This window comes from Hydractinia symbiolongicarpus, chromosome 8 (assembly GCF_029227915.1).
Source record: "Hydractinia symbiolongicarpus strain clone_291-10 chromosome 8, HSymV2.1, whole genome shotgun sequence".
NCBI classification, from domain to species: Eukaryota; Metazoa; Cnidaria; class Hydrozoa; order Anthoathecata; family Hydractiniidae; genus Hydractinia; species Hydractinia symbiolongicarpus.
Window position 1 is genome coordinate 7,187,208 of NC_079882.1, and position 13,526 is coordinate 7,200,733.

Genomic DNA, 13,526 nt, shown 5'->3' on the forward strand with positions numbered 1-13,526 from the left:
AGCATTGCTTTTACTGGCTTACCTGCCACACATGCCAATAAGCGGTCAGTAGATGGCATTTAATAGACTGAGAACACTACATGGTAATTGCGTCGGAGTTGATACTAAATGACCAGTAGGGTATAACGTTCTTATTCATGATGGCCACTTGATCTCCCGATATAATCGAGAACATTCGAAAATAACTTTAGCAAACTTGTCCCCATCAGTTCTTGTCTTTTTGACATTGTCAGCTTTTAGCTTGTGTTGACACCCAGAAACAAAGCCTGGGGACAAGGATAGAAAAACAAAATAGAATTTTACACACACTAAAAATAAATATTGTCAGTCATCGAGTGTAGATAAGAAAAAAAAAATTCGGTTATATTTTTTCATAGGTATATAGCAACCACGTTTAAGACTTGGTTTTTGTCTTATATCCTGGTCGAAGTGCCCACAAAGATAACTAACAAAGCAGCATAAAATGGACAGTTCTGGGAACTAACAACATTGCTCTTTGTTGCTTACATCGACTTCGCGCCATTTATTTATCCAATTTCGTGTATTTATACGTTCACACTGAATGCCAGTCCGTAGCCAAATCAACCCACTTCGAAAAATATTATGTGTTGCTTTCCAGACAGTTCTATATACTAATGGAACTACATATAACCTGGATTTTTTACGGAATATCAAAAATACGAATATGAGACCATCCAGCGGGCACAAAGAGCTCTAAAAGACGTCTTTTAGACATCTTCCGCATTTCTAAAAGACGTTTTTTTTAGCGCTGATTTGTCCGTCTATAATGCATCTTTTTAAGCGTCTTAAAGAGTTCTTTTTAAAGATGCATTTCAAAAGATCTCTTTTAGACATCTTTTGAAAGACGTCACCCTGAACATGCTGTATTCTGGCAAAACAAAAAACGTTCTAACTAAATAGGCGAACGCAGGGAAATGGGATGAAAGCAAGAAAATATTATTTTAAAACATTCCTCTCTTTTAAAGAAATATTAATGCATAATGTTTAATCCTCGTAACAACCAACAATAGCCATGTTTGTTGATATAAACTTTGCTACACGATTTTAAACACATCAGAATCATGGAGTGGTAATTATACGGTAATCCCAGCAACGAGTCAACTCTCACGGCATAAAATAAATCACCTAAAAAAAACGAGGCACAGTTACTTATTAAAGCCAGTAAGAAATTAGGCTGATGTCCATTATGTTAAAAAACATCGCATATAAACATGATCTACAAAATTCTATTCCTTGATTTATTTCAAACTCATTTTGAATTTCATTATACGATGCACAGGTGGCAGGGTGTTGATGCTGACTTAGTGGGGATTTTAGTTTTTGATGAAGTATATTTGAATCATTGATTAAATGCGAAGGTCACATCTGTATGATTTCTAAATAGTTACTGTATTTTATTTTAATTGATTTACGGAAAAACATAAGAGTCCTTCTTAACCTCACCATAAATAAGGACTCTTCACGAAAATAAAAATCGAATTAAAATTCGGAAAATGGTAGAAGCTGTATGTTATTAACAACTTACCTTCACCTTGACCTGTCTTCATCTTTTAAGTAAGGCTAAAAACGCATCGTGTGGAACATCAACGCTACCGAACTTTTTCATTCTTTTTTTGCCTTCCTTTTGACGTTCAAGTAGTTTTCTTTTTCGAGTTACATCTCCACCATACTAAAGAAGAAAAAAGGTAACTCCACCATTGTGTGTAACAAAAAGTCACCATAGGGAGATTTCATTTAGGGTTAGCCCTTTTGTTTACTTCCCATTGATGACCCCCTCCGCCCGCAAAATACATTAGGTTAACTATAGTTTTGATGAAAGGCACCTTATGTATTTCAAGACTCATTTTTGGGAGAGCGAGGTTACCACTCTAGGATGGACCACTGTCATGAATATAACATTCGACACAAGCAATCTATCATCAATAAATTGCAGCCATCAGTATATTTTCGTTGACGTCATCATTAAGCCATATAAATGACCCGAAATTTTCGATTTTTTTTGTCAATCAATTTTTTCGTTTCGTTTTTTTTTTTTCTATCCAATGGTAAAAAACAACAACAAACAAAGATTTTTAACCGGGAACCGAGAATATGTTCCTAAAACCACCTTCCGGTTTAACGCCGTAAATAAAATTTTAAAACCTTTTTTTAGCGATAGACAGAAAATAAAGATTGTGAGATTTACAAGAATTACTATGTCTAGAAGTTAATTTGTGGTAAAAAATCGACGTAGGCTATTAAAATTACGCGGGAGTGCAAAGGAGGTGCACATTTCCCGATAATTTCGCGGATCTGTATCAGGTAAGCAAGGTTGGAAAAGAAAAATTTTATATTGTTTTTTCACCTCACTCAGCGTACTTTTATTACGGCTAATACATATAAAATTTTCGCGGTTAATTAATTTTAGGGATTAACTAAGATTAGTGAAATTTTAATAATTAAACACTGTATTTTAACACATATCTGAGTCTGTTGTATTTGATTATGGTAAGACTGACGAAAGCAGGGGGGAAACAAGTTAGATTTATTTAATGTGTGTCTACTTACACATTTGGCTGTTACGTCTTTCCGGATAGGTCGAATCCTGTGAACGATAGAACGTCAAATAAACAAAAGATTTATTATTTTCTATAAAACCAAAGCGATGAAAATAGTTACCCACGTTTCTCTCGCAATCACTTTGTCACGCACGGCTGCTTGTATAACTACTTCAAATAATTGCCTAAACAATCCAACCAAGAAAATTGTGTAGCGTTTGTAAACAACAACAACAAAAAAAAATAGAATTCGTTGTTTTATCTGAAAGCATGTAATTGTCTTTTAAATAGATCCTACTCACTGGTGGCCTGTTGCAGTGTATTCGCTTCCAGCACTGGCGGGGTTTAAACCCTGGCTGAGTCAGGCAAGAGACTAGAAAAGTGAAAATCGATCCATTCTGCTGAGAGAATAGGATTGATATTTTAGGCGGTTGTCTAGTTGTGGGATTACTGAAGCTTCAAATGCACTAGAAACCCTTCGCAGGACCCTCGTTTATAGGAGTACCAATAGGAACTGAAGAGGCTACTCTGGGAAATAACTTCAATAATAAAGACCAGAACGCAGTTCAAACACGACTAAATTTTTTTTTTACAATACATACCTCGGGATAGAATTTTTCAATTTAAAGCAATAACTCTTGCCCAAATCTTTAACTTTGGTTCGATGAACAATCACACTCAGAGAATCCAATCTTTTTCCATTTAATAAAATATCCATCTTAAAAAATGAAATGAATGACTAATGACGGAATAGGAATAAAAAAATGAAAAGCTAAACCGCGATACTAAACATTTGGAGGAAATGCAGCTACCTTTTCGATTAATGTTTCTTGAAAGCCACACTCTTCATAATCAAAACTAAAAATAGGGTGACGTATATGAAGTTCCTGCCCATACTCACAAGCGAGATCATGCAGTTGCCCACGAATTTAAAGTAACACCAAAAAAATGTTACATGTTTGGTCTTGTTTGTAACGGTTGAAGACTCGCTCTAATTTGCAAAGTACGAAGTAAGAAGCTTTATTTTGTTTCTATACAAAGATTTTGCTACAACGAAGGAAGTACCAGCAATGGAGTTTCACTTCAGAACAAAAAAAAAAGTAGAATTCTGATAAAAATTCTAACAAGTTGAACTCTCCATCTGAGTGCTCACCTAGCGTATCCAGATGATAATGACTTCAACTGATCGTAGAAGTCGACAACAATTTCATTTAACGGTAACTTATATTTCAGCAATATCCTTGAATCATCTATGTAAGATAATGTTAACTGTTCTCCTCGTTTATTCTAAAAAAGACGTAAAGGCAAATATAAAATATCATGCAAGGAGGAGAGAATAAAACTACACGAAGTCAACTCAATAGATATTTCTCACTTCGCATAAGCTCATGATTTTGCCAAGGTATTTCTCTGGGAATATCATCGTACCAGTGACCATGGGTTCATAATAACATTCGGTTTTTGAATGCGATGGAAACTAAAATAAAAGGTTCTACTTGTAAAAAATGACAATTTTAGGTCGGGTTTGGGTTCCGTCATGAATTTAGTTCTTGTTCTAGATGTTTTTTTTCAATTCTATAGTCCACTAAACGTTGTGTAAATCCATTCTTTTAAATCACAACAATAATGACAAAACAAGAACTCACATCTTCTGGACTTCGAATCTCAATTTTGTTTTCTTTATTTTTTCCTTTCAACATTGCTAAAAAGAAAGAAGTGCCAAAGCTCCCTAAAATAACTTTTTAATGCGAATTTTCATCGTTTTTTTGAGCAGCATACTGAGTGAGCAAGATTTTAGGCTAAGTGTTGTAAATGCAAAAATATCACCAACTTAACTATTATGTCCGAGAAAGGATAAAGACAATCTATTTTGATTTCTAACTTCACAAAAACAAAAGATTTTTCAAACTTTCAAACGATTCACACTTTATAGGAATTTATAGGAAAGTTGACATTTTTTACCTTGGTAAGGTACATTCGGTGTTGTCATGATAATTTCAGTATTATATTCCTAAACACATAAAATCATAACATGTCTTTTAAGAGAAACTACTGTTTTTTTTGGAAGAATAAATTAGAAGAATGAAGGTAAAGGGCTTGTTTGTGCTGTGCCATTATGATTTCTCCCCGCAGTGGGTAGCAAAAGAGGATTTTCGTGTAGAAAAGGAAGTCAATATATTATAAAAATTACGAAACTGTGAGTAGAACAAACCTGAGACAGTCTCTGTTTGAAAACATCCATGTGCAACAAACCAAGAAAACCAATTCGCCATCCTTGACCGAGTGCGACACTAAAACATACCAATCAAATCTAATGAAACAAGATGTATAGGTTACCTTTTAAGCTTAATAACGATCAAATATGGTGAGCACAAAATTTAACATTCAGTTCCAGAACAATCCAGGACAAACTTAGGTAAACTTGATTTTTAAGAAAATTCAAGAGACTTGTTAAAAGTGAGCAAAATCCCTGAAAATTGCAGGACGAAAGCAAGTTTGAGGATCTTCAAGGATTTATTTAACTAGCGGCAGCCTGTTTTAGGTCGTGCTTATAAAATCACCACTAATGTAAAAATTACTTAAGCACATTACTTATGTAGCTGGTGTAGTAACAAACTCTTTAATTCCACCAAAAACCAAAGAAATCTCATTAAAACTGCAATGAGGACGACTCGGCTAAGATTTTCGAAGCACGAATGCTGTTTAATGTGACCATCATGTACTACACGAATCCTATTTGCTAAAAGCTTGCTACAAGATGGTAGGATTATTAAAACGAAAACTGTAAACATTGGTCAATGAATTCAAAAGGGTTACCACCAGTGTATATGAGAAATTAGTTATTTTAAAAGGAGGCATTTGATGCACATTCCCTCAATACGAATTTAAAGGAACACAAAGGCAACTCAAAGCCAGCCCAGCCCCGATCTTTTGATATTATCTTCACATAAACAAGTGTTCACCTGTTATCTGGATGGACAGACACACTTGCATCATTCAGAGTAAGTTTTTGAATGGCTCGCTGTAAATTTCGGTACATGCTTTGATCCGATGGATAAACACCTGCAAAAACCTAAAATAAAGCAAACAATCTGTACTCAGGAAGTTATTATATATATCGTTGTAAAAATTCACTTGAAAATTAACTGCCTTAAAAGAACTATCATTCAGATGAAGAAGTAAGATTTACACTAATAGATTTTGTGTTGTTCAAAATACTTGTCTAATGTAAATAAAAACGAAAGCATTGGAATATATATCGAAAATATAATAATATCGTCTTAAAACCTAAATAATTATTGCAAAAAACCCATCAAAAACCACGTTTAGCACTGAGCTGTAAAGACAACTTACCATCGGAGTGGGAGTTTTAAATCCGGAAGCAGGAGTTACAGGTTTATCCACATGATGGAAAGTGTCTCCTACTAAAGCCAATTTTACATCTCGCATTCCCATCGTAATGAACCCGACTTGACCAGCATATCTAGAAATTTCATGCATTAAACACATACACCGCTGTTTCCAATAAACTCTAACGGTTCGCCAATAATTAAATGGAAATGTTATGACTAAAAAGGTATTTGGGTTTCTTGTCACATGACACGTCTGCGTCAAATGCTATTGTAAGGACAAGATGTCAACGACGTATGCAAAAAGGGTGTCACAGTTTAAACGGGGTAACTTTAAAATGAACATGACAGGCGGATTATGCAGAAGTCAAGATGTTCTGAAAGCTGAGATTAGGCGTGGCAACCTTGAACACATATTCTGAATGCCTTGTAGAACGCAAATAATGGAAATGTATAAATAAATATTTTACAATTTATCAACTACAACTTCATTCGGGTGAAGAATTCCTACTTCCAAAACATCATATGTTTCTTTTGAATAAGCAGATTGTAATCGGTCACCTGAAAATAATAAAAATAGTCAAATGAAACTATTCAATTGTGGCTTAACTTCAGTTTTGTTTTATACAACCAAGAAAAATCAAGATCTTCACCAGACCTTTTTTTACTACACCATTTTTCACAGCCATTAGACAGATAACACCACGATAAACATCATACCACGAATCAAATAAGAATAATGACAAATTCTCTGTGGAGTTTCCTTTAGGACTAAAATTATAAAAGGTGGGATTACTCATACTTTCTTCGAAATAGTAACATTGAATTTCAACAATTACTCACAAAATTTCCATAGTCTCATTTTTTATAAGGAAAGTACGGAAATGTTAACAAACACCCCAAGGAATTAGATCAATTCAGACAATCCGGTCAGAGATTAAAATTGGCAAACAAATGAAGGATTTTTTCTCTAAGACCCAGCTATTCATTCACTAAATTGTTGATAATAGTGGCTTCAAAATTAGGTTAATCACCATGAATCTCTAAACCGGAAAAATGGAATCTGATTACCAATCTCCAACACCAATGTACATCAAAAAAAGAGGTTAATACTTAAGCTTGTAGTAATTTTTTTAAGGTAGTGTTGCAAAACATAGTTATGGAACAAAATACAGCGTACAATTGTGTTTCGATATAGAATTAATTATGGCAGAATGCAGACACTGACAACTTTGCTGAATCTGATTATATAACTAACCACGGCATGCTGTCAAAAATATTTTCCAACATAAGCTCAATGCCAGTTCCCATTTTTGCAGATACCTAAATATTAAGAAGACAAGATAATCATTTATACTTTTCTTTCTTTAAAGTGTAAAAATCATCTGAACCATCATAATACATTTCAGCCAACCTTCATTATTTGCTCTTTTGGAAAATCTAACACATTTTCAATTTGTTTTGAGACATTTTCTACATCTGCACTTGCTAAGTCAATCTGAAAAAAGTAATTAGAATTGGTTAACCTACAGGGTGAATTTTTTTTTCAGAGAAGCTGTTAGTGAAATTCTTTGTTAATATTATCACATAATTTCCACATTATTTTAAAATGCATTTGCAAGTATATATCTTCATTTATTGCTACTGTAAATTGAAACTTGACTCTAACTGTAATAACCATGTACTTAACATTTTATGTCAGTATCATTGGAGCTGATGATACTTTCTAGCTTTATCATTGCATTTTAAATCATCTTTAAATATTATTAATAAATTTTGTTCATTTATTTAACTTTCAATTTCACACAGTTTAACTCTTCTTAACTGATACGGGTTTTAAAAGAAAAAATAAACAATAATACCTTATTAATAACTGGTATTATTGTTAAGCCATTTTCAATTGCATTGTAATAGTGAGCTACTGTCTGTGCTTGTATACCCTGAAATAAAATTAACAATAAAAACAGCTCGTATCAGTCATGATGATATACCATGATCCTCAACTTATAGTAAATCAAACAAATAAACAAAAACCTGAGCAGCATCTACCAGCAAGAGTGCACCTTCACACGCAGCTAATGAGCGGGATACTTCATAACTAAAGTCAACATGACCCTACAGTAAACAAAATAACAACTATTCAATGTACAGAATTAACAAATTTCTGTAGTTTATATCTTATAAGTAATTTTTATCATTGAAAATACAATACATATCCTGTAATAATAACTTACTGGTGTATCTATCAGATTGAATAAACAAGTATCTCCATTTTTGTGATGATAAAACATAGAAGAGGTCTATAAATAAAGAGATTGGCAGACGTTACAAGGCTAAACCCATAAAGAATAACTGCCTTAAAAAATCTTCATTTTCATATATATTTTTGTGATTTTTGAATAATACCTGTGCTTTTACAGTAATCCCTCGTTCTCTTTCAACCTGTAGTCTATCTAAAACTTGTTTGTTTGCATTTGTTTTTTCTATTGTTCCTAAAACAACAAGAAGTAAATTTATTAGAAAAGAAGTTATGCAATAAATAAAAGTTATTCCAATCAAATTCTTCTTAGATTGAGAAACACACTTAAACGAAAAAAAATTATTTTCTCACCTGTGTATTCCAACAGTCTATCAGCAAGTGTACTCTTTCCATGATCAATATGTGCAATTATGCTGAAGTTTCGTATCTTTTCTACCTCATACTGGCTCATTTGATAAATAACATCATTAGCCTACAAAAACAATCAATACTCGTTAGATACATAATAAATTATCAAATAGAAATGTCCCATGTAATAGTATGTTACAATATTTACCGTTAAGGAAAACAATTCCTTTTTGTTCGTAAAAAGACATAATCTTTTACAGTACTTTTAAGGAGAAATCTTTTGTGAATTAGCATATTTGGGTGTTAATTCACAAAAGTTTGTTTCTGCAAATTTTAGAAAAAAGTTTATTTGAACAAGTTTAAAATTGCTAAAAATTTCTATCTTTAATTTATACATAAATTGTAATTTAAAAAGAACATAAGGTCTATAATTCTATGAAAATGGTGAAAATTCATGTAGCCTTTATCAGTTGATTAAGCAAAAACTTAAATTTTAAGTTTTTCTTGCGTAATGTCAAACTTGATTATTCATGAAGTCTATACCCTAAATCTTGCAAATTTGCTTCGCATGAAAGTTTATTGTACAAAAGTTTCTTTGTTTGAAGTTAAAAATTATAAAGATTAGTTATATTGATTATATTGAAATGTAAAAAGTTAACCATTTTACCTGAGTATATGCTCTCTTGAAAATAGGAAATCCAAGTCTCCAAACCTTTACATGGCGATTTCTGAGGGAAAAAACAATTTTTAACTGCATGCATTAATTTCTTCGTGCTTAAACGAAGTTACAATTTCCAGAAGAATGTTACATTTTGTAACATGCCACTTCATGGAGAAAAACCTGTTGTCTGACATTCAAATAAGGATTTATAGTTTCTCCCACTGAGGATTTTTTTAAATAAAAAAAGTACATGTACTACCTTTTCTTTTCCGCACTTATAACAAAGTTTTTGAATAAAATATAGATATTCTAAATAGCACACGTTGATGACAAAATTATCATTTGAGGTGTGTGATGGTTGATTCTCTTACTCAAAAGACTGTTATAAATAGCTTCCTATAAAATAGATTCCAATGGAACAATTGGTAGCACTGCTCAACAGCACGTGTGTGGAGATGGAAAGACTATTTTTTTTAAAAAGTTACTCTGTCTGACCAGAAAAAACGTGTGGAACTCCAATCAATCAATATTCACATAATCTATAGCTTCAATTCATATAGAAGAACAGGAAGAGGTAGATGGAAAAAGCAAAACAGAAAAAGGACAAAGAGCGGAGGAAATGGAGGAAAGGATAATAGCAAGATTGACAAAAGTAATAGAACAGAGGCTAGGGCAACAATGAAATTTTTAGAAGGTTTAAAGTCAGAATTTTTATCCAAAAACGCACAAGAAACAAATGACCCAGTGAGTATAAAGGAAAAGAATAAAGGCAATGGATCAGGGACAGACAATGATGTAATGGACATAAGTAGAAAAACAAAAAAACAACAGTAAAATAAAAAGAAAGTATAAAGGAAATAATAGAAGCTCATAAGCCAGATGTAATAGGAAGAGTGGAAACACATTTGCAGATCGATGAACCTGAGACATAAAGGGATACAGAGTACTAAGACAGGATAGAAATAGCAAAGGAGGAAAGGTATTGGTAGCAATAAAAGAAAAATATTTTACGCCATGTGTAAGAATGGAAACTTTAAAAATGAAAGACCTGGAAAGCATATGGATACAGATCGGAACAAAAACAAAATATAAAATTGGGGTAATATATGCCCCACAAGGAGACAAACTAAAGATAACAGAGATCAGAAGTATATACAGAAACATTGAAGAAGAGATAAATAAGGGAATGTGATGAAGGGAAAAAATTGATAGTAATGGGAGATTTTAATGCAAAAGTAGGAGATAAGATAAGAGGAGGAAGCAACGAGGTTAATAGAGGTGGTAAAATGGCTAGGAGAAGTAGAATGAGGATAATAAACACGCTTGAGGTGGCAAAAGGAATCTGGACGAGAGAAGAGAAAGACAAGGAATCTACAATTGATTATATGATGATAGAAGAAGGGGAGAAGGAGAAAGTTGAAATATTTAAAATTGACGAGGGTAAGGAATATACTCCATACCACATTAAAAAAAATGAAGACAAATTAAAAGAAGTACACAGTGACCATAACACAATAATGGCAAAAATAAACTGGGAAACTTGTGACAAAGAAGAACTAAGAAAGCAAAGATGGATGATGACGAAAAAGAGTTATGGGAGGTGCAGACAAAAAGTTAATAAAGGTAAAATATCAGAGATGTTAATTAGACCAGAGAAGATGTTGCAAGGAATGGGCAAAAACTGTGTTTGAAATGAAGAGGAGTAAAAATAAGTGAGAGAAGAGAGAATTGAACAGTTAGAAAGTTAATGAGATTGAAAAGAAATTTAAAACGGGAAAAGAGAGATAATATGATAATTAACAGAATTAAATTGATCAATCATCATATATATGAAGTAAAGAAAGGAGGGTATGCAAGAAAAATTCACAAAGTTGTTGAAGAACTAAGAAGGAATGGAGGTGGGATGAAAGAAGAGAGTTTTTGGGAATTTAGAAGGAAATTGAAAGGGAGGAAGAATGAAACTGGGACACAAATGATAGACGACAAGGGAAATATAAAGTCAGACCCAGAGGAGATAAAAAAAGTGTATCAAAATTTTTACAAACTATTGTTTACAAAACCTATAAGAGAAGAAGAAGCAGAAAAATGGGTAGAACAAAATGTAATATAAAAAGTAGAGGATATTGTGAAAGAGGGAAACAGGCAAGACCCAATGAGAGTCAAGATTGAAACAGTAGAGAAAGTGATAAAGATGCAAAGAAGAAAGGCCAGAGACTGTGAAGGGTGGTGTAACGAAGTGATAAAAGATGGAGGAAATGAAATGGTGAAATCAATATGGATACTGACTAACAATATATTGGAAACATTGGAAGTACCTCAACAGTGAGAAAAAATGAAAATTAAATCTGCACACAAGAACAAAGGAAAGAAAACATTAATGAAGAACAGGAGAGGGATATTTTTGACAAGTATACTAGGAAATATTTTCAAAAAAATAGTATTAAAAGAAGTACAGGGAAAGTTAAGAAACAATAAGCACCAAAACGGAGGAAGAAACTAGAGACCGACGAAAGATAACTTGCTGGCGATAATAACTGTAATTGACCTGAACAGGGAAATAAAGAAAACACCTATATGCTTTTTGCAGATGCTGAGAAATGCTTCGACAAATTGTGGCTGGAAGATTGCATAATAGACTTGACGAAGGATGGCATGAGGGAAAGGGAAGCGTCACTTATCTATAAGCTAAACCAAAAAGCAAAAATTAAAATAATTACACCACTAGGAATTACAGATAAAATTGATGTTGAAAAGATGGTGAAGCAAGAAACAATCTTTGGACCACAGCTTTGCTGTAGTAGCACCTTGAAGGTAGACAAGATGGGAGAAGTTTCACCCAAGACTGTGATCTCACCGAGAATGGCACTTGGGACATTGGTATGTATGGACGATACAGGGGCTGTAGGGTCAAAAGAAACAATAAGAGGTGGGAAAAAAACTAGCTGAAATGGAAAGAATGAAAGGCTTTGTATTTAACAGAGAAAAAACAAAATATATGTTGATCAGGACAGGAAGGAAAGAACGAAGATCAAGTGAAGTTAAAAAAGAAATGAGACAAGGTAGAATTGAAGATACAGAAGAGTATAAGTATTTAGGAAACTTAATTGGAAGAGAAGGAACAGTGTGTGGGCAGATTGAGAAAGTGGAAAAGGGAATAGAAGGTGTAATTAGTGAAGTCTAGACTGGCAGATGGAAAGGCTGGAAAGGGTACAAGGTAAAATAGTAAAGAGATTATTGAATGTGGCTGAAACTACACCTTACTTAGGATTGATAAAAGAACTTGAAATATGGACAATGGAAAAAAGGATTTGCTACCAGAGACTGATGTTGTACCAAAACATGATGTCATCAGATGAGGATAGGCTTGGCAAACAGGTGATATTAGATCAGATAAGAAGTGGACAAAATGGTTGGTACAAGGAAATAGAAAAGATCGCAAGTAAGATAGGAGTGGAGTTGGAACATGTAAAAAAGATGACAAAAGCAGAGTGGAAAAATAAAGTAAAGGGAGGAATTGAAAAGAGACTAGAAGAGGAAATGAAGCAGAAAGAAAAGAAAATGAGGAAAATGAGACACTAAAGTGGACAAAAATTCGAAAGAAAAAAGTACATAAGTGGAATAGGGATAAAAGAAGCTAGTTATACGATAAGAAGAAGTTTGGAAATGTTAGACATAGTTAAAAATATGGAAAAAATAGGACGTGTGTATGTGGAGAAAAACAAACTACTAAACATATAATAGATTGTATGGGAAAAGAGATATAGAAAAGGATTGATTAAAGGAGACAAACAACATTGGCAGAATGAGAGAAACAAATGAATGGATTGAAAAGTATATGGAAATAAGAGACAGAAGGACAATGGAGCAAAAAGAGTAGAAAAAATAAAGGAAGGAGAAATAAGAAAAAATACAACAAAAAAGAAAAAAAGAAAAAAACAAACAACTATTAAAAAAAGGGAAAAGAGAAAAAGGAAGAAATTAGCCTTGCACCTAGTGGACAATAAAGACAGAAATATATTGTGTCAATGTATAGTTTTATTTTTTTTACTAGGAGCTTGTTGGCAACAAATATGGCGCTTGAAAGATTCAAAGGTTCAAATATAGATTACCTACAGAACATTACATCTGTTGAGCATTCTTTTCGTTCTGTATTTTACTTTATCTAGTTTTATTCACGCCTTTGAAGCTCCCCAAAGGGAAATCGAAACCAGCACATTACATTTGCATGGCGCAGCAAGGCATATTTCGTGGAAAATGCAAAATTCGATCCAAAAGAGAAGATGGGATAACCTTATTGCTCATGTCTCTCAATACACTTGATTTCTTTAAAGTGGAAGAAGTCTGGTAGA

At 33.1% G+C, this 13,526-nt stretch overlaps 1 protein-coding gene across 3 annotated transcripts; it reads right to left on the reverse strand.

Moving 5' to 3' along the window:
* Positions 1-941: 941 nt before the first annotated feature.
* On the reverse strand, positions 942-13,451 carry LOC130653998 (translation factor Guf1, mitochondrial-like). 3 transcript variants are annotated; one of them, XM_057456501.1, is made up of 24 exons: positions 13,291-13,451; positions 9,184-9,244; positions 8,520-8,640; positions 8,315-8,400; positions 8,143-8,208; positions 7,943-8,023; positions 7,771-7,848; positions 7,323-7,406; positions 7,167-7,231; positions 6,567-6,679; positions 6,379-6,469; positions 5,913-6,042; positions 5,522-5,631; positions 4,771-4,849; positions 4,521-4,569; positions 4,205-4,260; positions 3,934-4,035; positions 3,712-3,845; positions 3,371-3,416; positions 3,161-3,276; positions 2,684-2,743; positions 2,569-2,605; positions 1,547-1,690; positions 942-1,146 (listed from the first exon to the last, which is right to left on the reverse strand). In XM_057456501.1, exons 1-23 carry the CDS (start codon positions 13,311-13,313, stop codon positions 1,565-1,567), a joined length of 1,914 nt encoding a protein of 637 aa, XP_057312484.1. In that variant the 5' UTR covers positions 13,314-13,451; the 3' UTR covers positions 942-1,146; positions 1,547-1,564. The 3 variants fall into 3 exon arrangements, with proteins under 3 accessions (XP_057312484.1, XP_057312485.1, XP_057312486.1); XM_057456502.1 differs by having other exon boundaries at positions 13,287-13,443; XM_057456503.1 differs by lacking the exon at positions 7,323-7,406.
* Positions 13,452-13,526: the final 75 nt, after the last annotated feature.

Excerpts from the sequence above, each read along its gene's own strand:
- LOC130653998 (XM_057456501.1), bottom strand. The coding sequence starts at position 13,313 with ATGCTCAACAGATGTAATGTTCT. Across the intron at positions 8,401-8,519 it reads TAGACTGTTGGAATACACAG|GAACAATAGAAAAAACAAAT; the intron begins GTGAGAAAATAA and ends TTGTTGTTTTAG. Across the intron at positions 2,606-2,683 it reads AAAGTGATTGCGAGAGAAAC|GATTCGACCTATCCGGAAAG; the intron begins GTGGGTAACTAT and ends TATCGTTCACAG.